This window comes from Phlebotomus papatasi, chromosome 1, assembly GCF_024763615.1.
Source record: "Phlebotomus papatasi isolate M1 chromosome 1, Ppap_2.1, whole genome shotgun sequence".
Lineage (NCBI taxonomy): Eukaryota > Metazoa > Arthropoda > Insecta > Diptera > Psychodidae > Phlebotomus > Phlebotomus papatasi.
The window spans coordinates 19,348,557-19,361,745 of record NC_077222.1 but is presented as its reverse complement, the minus strand read 5'-3'; the positions used below and the strand labels follow the sequence as shown (position 1 = coordinate 19,361,745).

The 13,189-nt window shown below is 37.6% G+C and overlaps 1 protein-coding gene across 1 annotated transcript; it reads right to left on the bottom strand.

The window, feature by feature from the left end:
* Nucleotides 1-3,193: 3,193 nt before the first annotated feature.
* LOC129798110 (DNA polymerase subunit gamma-1, mitochondrial) lies at nt 3,194-13,158 on the bottom strand. The gene is made up of 2 exons (XM_055841089.1): nt 12,828-13,158; nt 3,194-6,419 (listed from the first exon to the last, which is right to left on the bottom strand). Exons 1-2 carry the CDS (start codon nt 13,067-13,069, stop codon nt 3,284-3,286), a joined length of 3,378 nt encoding a protein of 1,125 aa, XP_055697064.1. The 5' UTR covers nt 13,070-13,158; the 3' UTR covers nt 3,194-3,283.
* Nucleotides 13,159-13,189: the final 31 nt, after the last annotated feature.

Below are 13,189 nucleotides of genomic sequence, written 5' to 3'. Positions count from 1 at the left end.
TAACCTCTCCACGAAATGAAAAATTTGATTTGTATAACGCCTAAAGGACAATGGGCAGAAATGTATGGGAGCTAGTCCAACCCTTCGCCAGAGATAGGAGTAAGCCTATTTTGTAAGTGTTGGTGTATGACTTAAAAATTGCCGAGACCCAAGTCAAAAAGGACTGTCAATCCTTGGGAAATTAACGATATCCTTCTGAAAATTCACAAGTTTGACATTTTGTTTCTTGAAAACGGCTTAACCGATCATAATGAAATTCGGGTCGAACTTAATGTGCGACCTAAGCTTTAAATATATATTTTTAGATTTTACCTTTGACTGCTCTATCTGGTGGCTCCCATACAAACTAATCGCGTTTTAAAGCCTCCGAACATTACAGGACAATAAAATGAAGAAAAAAATCGTATGACAAGAAACCATTGGTATTTTGGGAGTCTTTGGTATCTCCCAAAGAAACTTATAGTCCGTCGCATCAAGTTTCTGAGATATCTTAAAATAAAAGTTCCTAAAAAAATAGGTAGAATTATTTTTCTGAAACTTGCTTTCTTTATCGATAACGGTATATCGTAAATTGTCAGTGCCAAAGAACTATTTCTAAAAGAGAACTCAAGGAATATTTTCCTAGAAGAAATTAATAATAGAAAAATTAAATTAAAGAATTAAATTAAAAATAGAAGAAAATAATCTCGGTTATTCTTCCAATATCCTCGAATGTCCTTTAATTCTATTAGAAGTATTGCGTCCTTTTGTCTCCTTAAAAGAAATATTCTCCTTAGAAAAGGTTCTAGGGTTGCTGAAGATCATAGGGATTGAAAGGTACCGTTACCAAGAGAATTTTAACAAAAGGCTCAGAGTATGTATAATGGCTAAATTAAAATATTTTTAATCTAAAAATATTATTCAAAGTTTTTGAATAACGGTAACTTTTAGGACCATGTGATCTTCAGAGGCTAACTCTTTTTCTTTCAAGGAGAATATTTACTGAGCAGACATTTCCCTACATAGGGGAAACCGGGGCACCACCAAACACTGCGTTTTTCACCCCTCTAACGGGTAAGACCGCCTCCAGGCGGTCATTTTATAAAACGCATTTACTACGATAATATTACTTATTTGAAGTTGAAATATCTACAGTGTCCTCAGTTATAGTCTTACTAACTTATTTTCTGAAGCTGAACTCATTTTGAACTTTCGTTTGCTTGCCATCTTCAGTTTTGTGCGACAGGTCACAGAAAAAACAACAAAATGTCGCTCGCGACATTTTGCGTTTTCAAGTGCAAAAATAATACAAAGTAATATAACTGTAGAAAGAATCTTATTTCCTGAAAGATATGTTATTCTAGTTTGTATATTTCGATTGATAAATATGTGAAAAAACTAAAAGTAAGAGTTTTAGAAGAAAAAAAGGAAGACCGCCTATGGGCGGTCTTATCCGTTTAAGGGTAAAATTTTCAAAAATTATCGATTTTTTTATTTATTTGTTTTGGTTGTTCTGGTAAAATATATTATTATTTTGCAAGATATTAATCATGGAAAACAATTGAGATTACACGAAGACTGTCCAGAATGAGTGAAATGGTTGATTTCTTCGAATTAAGCGAAATTGATTAAGAAGCAGGCTTCAACAGTGATGATGAATTCCCTAATTTGTCCTTTAATGCCCCAGATCGTGAAATAAAACCAGAAGATGAGCAATGTATTTCAAAGGACCTTCAAATTATACAAGAAAGTGACGTTTTCATAGCTGATCTGTGACCTATTCGGTAAAAATCAGTCTTATTGAAACATCTTGAGCTTCATTAACGTCTAATTATAAAAATTATAAACGTTTTTTTCCTAAAAATTATCATTTTTTGGATAATCATACAACATTTATCCATAAAAAACGTTTAAAATTAATTTATTTTACTATTTGTTCACTACTTTTCAATTAAAATATTTCAGTCTTTTCATGCCTTAAACGGATATGACCGCCTGGAGGCGGTCTTTACCTTTTCTCACCTGGCACCCAAACGGAAAGAGATAATGAAGAATGGATGGTATTTTTGAGTTCAGTGGACCATTAATTACCCCAGACAAAATTATTTAACTACTTTTTTTTTGGATATTAAAGAAAACACCGTTAGAGGGTTAAATCAGATATTCGACTTCTGAGGACAAGGCCTATAGAAATTTATAGGCACTATAGGGATGCTTGTCCATTGAAGAAATGGTCGAGATAGTCCAAGTAGTTTAGGAATAAAAATTAGTGTTTGGTGGTACCCCGTGTTTGGTGGTGCCCCAGTTTCCCCTACAATCCTTTTTATGAATTTGAAGAATATTCAAGGGTTTATTAGGTAAATCTCGAAAATTGCAGAGAAAATGAAGAGATAAAGATATAGTTTGTTCTAGAAAAATCTTCTTTGAGCCCTTCTTTACAAATTGTTCTTTGAAATGACCAACATAAGATAAACTGTTATTTTATAAAATGAGTTTTGTAAAAAAAAATCGTCACTTTTCTTAATTATATCGACGGTTCCATTCCATACTATGCTATCTCAGAATGACAACTTTTCAAGAGAGCCATTTGAAGTTGGCGATTTCCTATGCTGCCCGTGTAATTTTTTTTTCAAAGAACTTGAATATCTCGTTACCCGAATGCCGGATGACCATCAAATTTTCAGAAGTTGTAAATCTCGGTCTCAGGAACAACATATCTCATGGAGCAATATAAAGCTAAGTCGACTTAGCATAGTATGGAATGGAGCTGTCGATGTTTTATGATCTAGTGCTAGTGCTTTTCCTACATACTTTTGGGGTTGGTCCCAGAACAAAAGTTGTTACCTTTGCTAATACCTATTCGATCGCATAGGTCTCATTCGTGGCGAAAGGTTGGACCATTTTGCCCATCACTGAGAGAAATCCGAAAAAGTTAAAATAACATTCCGGAAATGTTAATTTTACCCTGCAGTATTGATCCGAAATCGGTGTAAATAATACCCTTTTTAGGTGTATTAGGGGTTAAAGTTATCTTTTTTTCATGTTAATTTTACCCATTTTACCCTTAAAAAGGTGTAAAATTAACATTAAAAAATGTTGATATATTTTTACACCTAAAAAGTGTTAATGTTATGAGGAAAAAATGTTAATCGCACCCTCTTTTTTTTCTCAGTGATTGTCCTTTATCATTCCCTCTTGAAGAAAAAAGATAATATTTTTATAGAAAAAAAAACTTTTTATTTAAATCGATTTGGTAATTCAATGAGACATTTTCTGGGGCACTTTTGCTTTCAAAGGGAAGACATTATTTATTTTTCTGCTTTTTGGTTGGATTTCTGTGCCATTCCCATGCTGAAAGATCACTTCCTCCGGCCTTTGCGATGGCCTGGTGAATGTCCAGTGACTCTCCAGCTGGGATTCCATAGCCCCCAGACAATCCATGAGGATTAGAGGGAGTTTTGCAATCCTGCGTGGCTTCTTTCCTAAGCACAGAATCCACTTCGACTGAAGCGAAGAAGGCAATAGATTGGGGCAGATCAGTCAGGCCAATTCTGCGGACACAGAAAGCCCTGGTCAGTAGGTTTGTGACGTGCATGGCCAGAGCAGCACGGTATGAGTCCTCTTGGCGAACCAGATAGCGAATCTCATCATGAAAACTGAGGCAGAAGCGAACTTGTTTGCCCATGAGCCAGCGCATTGATACTAGCATGAGATGAAGGAAGTCCACAGCTCCACTCTGAACCACCCAATTGACCCGTGTGGGCAGGAAGCGATCATCTGTATCGCCAGACGGCTCCAAGGCTCGACTGAGCCTCCCACGGAGAAATGGCGTAACTGGCTGAGGATTCCCTGCAATCTCTTCGAGACGATTGAACATGGCACTCTCTGAGCCTCCTTCCCATCTCGCCCGGTGGAACATCTCCGTGACTGGAGTCCTCGTGGCAGCAGCCATCTTCATGGCTTCGTATTGGGTGAAGGGTTTGGTTGGATTGTCTGGGAAGGATTCATAGAATTCCTTCTTGAGGTAGTAGGATTTCTTTCCTTTGGTCATCTGGAACATCTTTTGAGCTTTGGATCTGGCCTCTCCGTCGGAAATTGTTGGATTGAACTGCTTCAGGAGCCTTTCGGCAAAATTCTGACCAGCTCCGTAGATTCTGGCGTAATTTATGACCTTGGCATGATCCCTTGAAATTCCCACGGCTTTAGCTGTAACACTGTGCATATCACTTCCTGCGGCTTTGCTTCCATTGAGGGTCATCCAGCCGAGTGGGGATGCTCCATGGGTTCCCACATCGGCATCTCCCAGCACGGAAGCTATCCAGAGCTCCTGGGAATCCACATCTGCTCCCACAATGCGATATCCTGGCGGTGCTTGAACCATTGATCTCAGTTCAGATCCGACTCTGTCTAGCTGGGCATTGCTAGCTGTCATCCATGTGGGCTCCATGGCGCGCCTCGTGAGAGTTCCACAGACCACAACTTGCGGGATTATCGCACCAAAATCTCTCTCTACGTCCTGCAAATGCCGCGGGAGCTGATCCTTTGGCAACCAAACCACAATCTGCCCACTAATCCTGTCACGATTGTTTCGCCAATAGGACAGCATCTTGGCAATTTCTATCACCCTCCTGGCCGTTGCTCCATCTCCTGACAGGACATTCTCTGAGAATTTATTGATAAAGTCCTTGGCCAGGGGATTCCCTACCCGATGTGATGCCCCATCTTTGTGCGGCAACTTCAGGAACCAGCAGCAATCTTCGAGATCTTGATTGCACCATACCCCGGTTCCTGTGTACATTCCCTCAGTTTTATCCTTCTTCTTCTTCCTGTAGAAGTCTTTGCGGCTGATTGAGGATTCCACATCCTTCCACAGCCCACTGAGTGCATCACTACTCTCCCTTGGCGATGCCTCTGACACAATCTCAATTACTGGACACTTTTCCACCAATTGCTCCAACGGGATATCTCCGGATTCACCAAGATCCCTCTCCTGCTTATGCGGCACGAGGAATCCCCATCCCTTGCCCCGGATAAAGTGCAGTGGGAATCCCTCCCAACAGAGAGACAGCAATTTAGGAGCCACCTGCATCCCAGTTCCGATATTCTTCGCTCCTGGTGACCAATCCTCACTTCCAGGCTTCTCACACAACTTCCTGTACCATTCCGGGTATCCTGGAAGCAATGGTCGCCGGACAGGGAGGAAATCCTTCATGGAATAGAGATGGGAAAATTTCTGCCTCAAGGCAATTTCCTCCTGCGTCATTTCTCCTTCATTTTCTTCCTCTTCCTGCGTACTCTGTGATGGCTTCTTCTTCATCTTCAGCTCCTGTGTACTCCAATCCTGATCCCACATCCACAAATCCCTCCTATAGCCATCACTGTGCATCAACTTGCAAGCCTGGTCAGCTCTCCTGGCTAGCAAGTGCTTAGCCTCAATGTCAAGATCTTCATACGTGAGATTTGCTTCAGAAATATATCGATTCCAATTGCTATTGATAGGCAGGTAGGCTGATCCGATCTCCAGCATCCCTGCCAATGTGGCTGGATGGGGAAATCTCTGGGAAAAAAGGGGAAAGAGCCTCTGCAGGACAGATTGCGTAGCCACAACGTCCCTTGCGCAGTAAGTCATCAATTCCTGGAAATTATTCCGAATATCCCCAAGAGATCCCTCCATAAACAACTCCCTCTCGTCCTTTGACAACTCCTGCCCATCACAATACAGCTTGAACACCTCTGCGAGGCTGTTCAGGGAACTCTGAGTACTCCAAACTGAATCTTCTTCGGACAATTCCTTGCTACTCTTGAGCATGGCTCTTTGGTAGCTCGTAACTCCACTGACGCACACATGGAGAGACATTGTGTCGAGAAATCTCGTTCCTGTCTGCTCCATCCAGTACTGCTCCTTCACTCTTGCCCTATCAAAAGACACATTGTGCCCTACAATAATTCTAGGCTTCAGGGAAATCTCATCCCTGAATCCTTCCCCTTGAGCAGATTCCAACGGTATTAAATCATCCACTTCACACTTCCCTCCATCAACATGCCCCTGGGAACCCTCTATGAGCTCTCGGCTTGTCCAGGAATACCATCTCTTCTTGCCAACGGCACAAGCAAGAGTTGGATTACTTCCTGCCTTCATGCAAACTTCAATATCAAACACAAGAGCTTCCTCTTCGGGATATTCAACAGATCGACATTCCCCACTCTCTGGATCGTAAGCTGTCCATCCGGGAACTGAAGACCAAACCGAAGGCATTTGAGGAACATTTCCCAAGAGATTTTCAATAAGATTCCGATAGGGTTCACTTTGTTCTCTGGAAATCACCTCAAAATGCTCCTCCAAATCTTTACCTCTAAATTCTGGAAGCTTAAGATTAACATCTGGCAATTTCTGCTGACTGTCCAGGTCAATCCCAAATCTATGAAGCTCTGACTTCCACCTAAAAATCACATTCTTATGCTTCTGACTGCAAAATTGCTTACAGAATAGAGCCCTGCATACCCGACCCGACCCGCGGGTACCCGCATGAGTTTTTGCGGGTCGGGCGGGTTTTATTTTATTTTCTGCAGGTCGGGCGGGTCATGGATATAACCCTTCAAATTTTCGGGTATTACTTAAATATTTATCCGACCCGACTTCTAGGATTTTTTAAAAATATTATTTAATGTTTTTTTATATATATATAGGGTCAGTGTGCCAAATTCCGGCCAGCTTGCAATTTCGACCACCTTTTTTGTTCCTCGAATTTCCATTAACTTTTAGATGTCCTTGAAAAATTTTCCAATTTACTATTGGTCTAAAATATCTTCTTCTCAATTATTAGAAAAACTGATTATTATTTAATTAAAAACTTGATTCACTGACAAATACATGTAAGTAGGGTGGAATAACCGGCTATCGCCATGTTTAGGAAAAAATTAAATTCATTTAATCATAACTTTTGAATCCTTGTTACAAGATAAGTCAAATTTGACACAAAGTTACTTAGATGTATTGGCTCTAGATACGTGAAAACAATAATCCTAGAACATAACGCTGGACTACTTAAAAAAACTGATTTTTATTAATAATGCAAAAATAACCATTTCGTCGCCACTTTTTACCACTTTTCGCCAGTTTTGTAAAATTTGTAACCACTTCTCGCCACCCACTTGAAAAGAACCACACTCGGTTATTTTAGGCAATGCTATGAAAAGAATACATTCACCATTTCTCTTTCCTGATCACTTTATTATTACTCTCTTTAAATGATTTTACTTCATTTTTATTTGAGAAATCAAATTATGGGGCTTTTGCAGAAAGTAAACAATGCAGATTTGACAACTGAGAATGTACGAAGTGAAGTTAGCGTCGCCTATTGAAAAGATATGGCGACAGGTGGTAAAATCAATTCCAGAATATTACCACTTCTCGCCATGCCTCATTTTTATACATAAATAATATAAAAAGAAATATTAATTGACTAAATACAAATTTTATGTATTCCACAAGTGCAATTAAATATTCAATAGACAAATTATTTACCCAAATAGGTATTTTTGGCCTGATGAAAATTTTACGACACTTAGTACATTTGATAAGAGATGTTGAATTCGATGCACTTGCTTAAAATATTGCTCTAAAAAGTGATCAAAATCGTGAATCCAAAACGAATAATTATTATTTTTCGATTCTATGCGTAGAAGCAGAAACAATACAAAAAAATTGCGACTCATTTATTTTATAAATTGCGAAAAATAGCGATTTCAATGTAAGTGGCGAGAAGTGGGGCACTGGCGAGAACTGGTGATTCCACCCTAGATTAGCTATTGTATAGTCCACTAATATCTAGCAATCTACATTGACCAATACTCACATTTTTTTATCAAGTTCAATCATTAAGCGGTTAAAATTGTGCTGAAAACTCACACAGCTCAATCATAAAATTACTGCGATTTTGCTTAAAATCACGCACAGCTCAATCATAAAACGGTAAATGCGCTTAAAATCACGCACAGCTCGATCAAAAAACGGTAAACGTGCTTTAAATCACGCACAGCTGAATTATAAAACGGTAAATGCGCTTTAAATCACGCACAGATCAATCATAAAACGGTAACTGCGCTTAAAATCACGCACAGCTCAATCACCAAACGGTTAAGACTACGCTTAAAATCTGGCACAACTCAATCATAAAACGGTAAATGCGCTTAAAATCACGCACAGCTGAATCATAAAAACGTTAAGAATGCGCTTTTTTTTGCGCATTCCTAAGCGTTTTATGTTTGAGCTGTGCGTGATTTTAAGCGCAATTACCGTTTTATGATTGAGCTGTGCGTGATTGTAAGCGCATTTACAGTTTTATGATCGAGCTGTGCGTGATTTTAAGCGCAATCTTAACCGCTTTATGATTGAGCTGTGCATGTTTTTAAGCGCAATCTTAACCCTTTTGTGATTAAGCTATGCGCATTTATAAGCACAATCTTAACCGTTTTATGATTAAGGTATCTGTGTTTTTCGTCCGTTGTTTCTTGTCTTAAGTTTAATCACAACCATTTTGTGCATCAGCTGTAACAGCGCAATTTCAATCGCTTTACATTTGCCCTGTATGTGTGCGAGTTTACTATAACAAATTTTAGAGCGGTTTATGCTGAAGTATTGCGAGGGATGAACACTTAAGTGTCTAATGCGGCTAAGACCGTTTTACGCAATATCTCAATCGTTTTACATTAATTGAGTGTGAGTTTTATTGACGCGTTATAGCAAAAATTGAATAATAATTTTAAGATTTAAAATAAAAATAAAAAATGTCCCATGCGTGCTATTATTATTAATCGTATCGAGACACTTTATTTGGTATTACAATGTAATCATTACAAGGTGCCTCGTGTTGGAAGAATCTGCTGATCGTAGATCGCCCAGGAACGCCTTGCCCGTAGTGAATGCTTCTTCCGTGCTCCTGAAGGTTTGTGCTTATACAGTATATATAGGATTTGCTTGATTTTTATTCTGAGCTTTGAATTACTATAATTTCGTGTATTTTGCAACATATTGTTGCACTTATATCGCTACTTTTCTTGATCTTGGAGTACTTAGTAAAAACAGCAATAAATAGAAATTTCTCAAATTGGTGTTTCCGAAAATAAAGAAATAACAATATTATTTTAACACAATATTCTACTTCAAAATGTTACGGTTTTATTGTATTTAATTGGTTATAAATCCATTAAAAAAAAATTGTAACAAAACAACAATTCTTAAACATTAGTAATAGAGTTTCACTTTTGAATTCATTGGCTTAGTGAAAATGTTGTAAAAGCTGTCCTGTCATGGAATGTAGCATTTAATATTACTGATTAACACTTATTTCTTTTAATTTTTTAATAACACCTTGAATATTTTATTCAAGATCAAGTATATTGTCTCAAAAATAACAAAAATTCCTGTCAAATAAAACAAAAACAAATATAGAAAAATCTTTACAAGCTTCCGAGATATGGGACTTTAATTTTTGTCATAAATCGCAATTAAGAAACGAATCTCGAGACGTCATACGGCATTCTTTATTTCGGGCTAGGATTCTTTTCGTTATATTACTTTTTTTTCGAATAAATATAAAATTCAAAAACAATTGAAAATTTTAAGGTTAGGAGAAAGTGCACATATGCTTTGTAAGATCCAAAGCTTTGTAATGATTAATTTTTTCCTGTGATTCCGCTTGAATCGCTTTCATCCTGCCGGACAAAAAATGTTTTTAACCCTTTAAGGACGATTGGAACACCGGTGTCCCATAAAGAAAATAGTTTTTCCTGACTACCCATATTTATTTTTTTCTTATGTCTGTACATAATTGTTAAGTAGAAGATTCAAGGAATCTAGAATATTGTTTCGCAAGTCTCTAGCTATTTGCTATGTAGTAAATATTTAAGCTCAAAAATGGCGAATTTTTTAATTCTCAAATTCATATTTGATTTTATTTATTTTTTATACTTATAATTTTCTTAAGCAAAACCCTTTTGGCAATAAAAACTACAATACTCATACGTAATATTTTTCATTAAAGCGAAAAAGGGACAGATAATCCTAACCGGCTTATGTAGGTGAGATTCTTAACGTGAGCTAACTCGGAGTGCATGCAAATTCGATTTGATGCTGAAGTAGGGAGACGCCATTCAGTTATCTTGAATCAAATTCGTGAAATTATACAAGTTTTGTATTTGAACCAAAATATCAAGGATTTGGATGAACTGACAGAAAAGTGATATATGGGTGAAATGTAGACCAGAATGTTCTCTATAATTTTCCCATAGAACTTGAACTCATCGATTACTCAGAAGCCAAGATAAGCGAGGTTTTTTGTTTCTTAACTCGTTTTTTCATCCAGAGGGCCCCAAGTGTTCATTTGTTGAACTTCAACTAAATCAAAGAATTGTTGTATTTTGCGGGACTTTCCATTTAAACCCCTATTTTAAGTGTCTTTGTGGAGTAGAGGCAGTCAAATTGGCATCTGAGTGATTTCAAAGCGTTATTATGGGAAAAATCAATTTTTTCACACTTAAACGGCAAAATCGGAGTGATAGCGTAGTCTGAGCGGAAAATGATGTATGGACGAAATGTAGAGACAAATGTGCTCTACAATTATGTCGAAGTAATCATCAAAATCTGTTCAGCGACAGTCGAGATAATTGAGGTTATGTAATATTGAAATTGGTTTTTCGACTGTGGCGCTTCGTTTAAGCCTCTTTCGTTTAAGCCCTCATTCATCAAAATCGGTCACATAGAACCGGAGATATGATTTTTTGAATTTCGTGAACTTTGACCCCTCATATCTCCGGTTCTATTGAAACCACAGCGCGCATACGCACCATTTTGGAAACGTCCTAGACTGGACTACAACATACTATAATTTCATTAACTTGCACAATGCCGTTTTTGAGAAAAGTGACTTTGAATTTCGATGAATTTTGACGCTATCACAGCGCCACCTGTGGTGACTTTTTGAACTTCCATCTGAAAGTGCTCATCGAGACGAAACCAAAAAGGTAAAATTTAGGTCGCTATGTTAATTAGAACCGGAGATAGAGGCCGGTCAATGTTCGAACTTTGACCCCTTATAGCTCGGGTCAGGGGTTATGGATCGACTTAAGGTTTTTTTTGTTTGATAGGTATAATCAACGGCTACAACATACTAAATTTTCAGCCCGATGCACAATGGAATTTTTGAGTTATTTAACTTTTAAGATTTAAAAATTTTCTTTTTAAAAAAAGCGCCCCTAGCGGTGGTTTTATGAACTTGCGATGTTAGAAGAAGAAGTGGCATTTCACGAGAGCTTTCCAAAAAGCCCTCACTTTTTAAATTCTGACAATTAGAACCGGAGTTATGGCCATTTTAAGAAATTTTTTTTGGACCCTTATAGCTCGGGTCAGGGGGGTCGGGGGACCTTAAGTTTGGTATTGATGGAAAGCTCTAAGGCCCAGCTATAACATACTAAAATTTGAATCCGCTGAATGCCATAGGGGCGGAGCTATTGAGAAAACAAAAAAAGGGGGGTCTTCAAAATGGCGGAAGGAGGGGTGGGGGGTGGGGGGTCTATGCACCAAGTTGCAATTTTCACCCGATATATAACCTTTGCCGAAAACCGCAAGTCGATATCTTTTTTAGTTTAGGAGCTATTAAGCTCCAAAGAGCGGCCGGCCGGCCGGCCGGCCGGGAACGTAAATTAGCCACATATATATTCGTGATCAGGAAGTGCTGAAACACATTTTGGCTAAATTTGAGGTCGATCGGACGACATGAAATTTTGTTAGGATTATAGTAGGTGAGATTGTTAAGAATCTCACCTAATATTATTCATTGGTATTATCAGGAAAATTAGATTAGATTAGATTAGATTTCAGTTTATTTCCTGCCTTTTGGATCCAACGATCCTTTCATAAGACTATATGTACGATTTTTACATTGAGTTGCGACCGCCCATAATACAGAATTCTAGCTTACAATGTATTCCCTGATTAATTTTTTAAATTCCTTAACATGGATTTCATTTCCCATAGTTTTTAGTTTTTGTGGTAATTTATTATAGTACTTAATTTTTTGGGCTATTTTTGTCCCTATCGTTCATAGAAGCACAAAATGCACCGAATCAGGCTCTATATTAGACTTTCCAAGGTTAGATATAAGACTTATCATTATGTTTCTCAGTTTAGTTTTTTTTTGTTGATTTTCATTTTGTAAAAAGTGTCTCGTCGTTAAAGGGTTAAACTTGTTTTTCAAGTGAGTGGCTTTACCAAGTAAATAAGTTAAATGTAAGCTGAAAATAATTCATGGATCTTACAGAATTTTGTTCAAGCTTGAAAAATAAAAAAAATATATAATCGAAAAAATAATTTCGAGATGATAAATTACAAATGTACCGTCCTAAAATTATTGTAAGATGTTCGCTATACTGTGATAAAAAAACAAACTTGGCCGGATCAATCAAAAAGAAAACTAATCAAAATATTGCAAATAGGCAATTTTTTTTGTTCCTGTATGATAAAAACACGAAATTTATGTTCAAAAAGGTACCACACTACGAAAATTTACAGTAAATTATTAATTAGTTCTAGAATTACTTATATTGATCACTTTAATTCAATTGTATCTTAATTCAAATGGTGTGCGAGGATTTTGATTTTTTCGGGTTAATATCATTTGAGACGGGTAAATTTATATATTCCTTGCGGGTCGGGTCGGGTACGGGTATTAAATTTTTTTTGCAGGTCGGGTCGGGTCGGGCAGCACTAAATTTCAACGGGTACGGGTCAAATCCAAAAAGCCCTAAAACCCGACCCGTGCAGGGCTCTATTACAAAAGCAATAATCTTACCTGTTGACAGCCAAATCATCTGGAGCCTTGTTCTCTGGACTATTCCTGAACACTTGATCGTACAGAGATCGTGATAGCATCTGTATCTTCACAGGATTCAGCCGGAATTCACTTTCTTCCTTGGCTTCCCTGGACACCTTTACTGAGGCAGTTTTCTTCACATTCTTCCGAAAGATTTTCTTATTACTGCTTGGAAAAACTTCCACTTTATATGTACTACACCTTCGCATAACACTTTTCATAATTCCTCTTGGAATTTCATTAGAATTTCACAGTAAAATTTAACACAAATAACCACCGGTTGATTTGTTTACAAACGCCATGACTTTTTGAGGTTATGATATTCAATAGGCCTTTTTCGA

Excerpts from the sequence above, each read along its gene's own strand:
- LOC129798110 (XM_055841089.1), bottom strand. The coding sequence starts at position 13,069 with ATGAAAAGTGTTATGCGAAGGTGTAGTACATATAAAGTGGAAGTTTTT. Across the intron at positions 6,420-12,827 it reads GATGATTTGGCTGTCAACAG|GTGGAAGTCAGAGCTTCATA; the intron begins GTAAGATTATTG and ends TGTGATTTTTAG.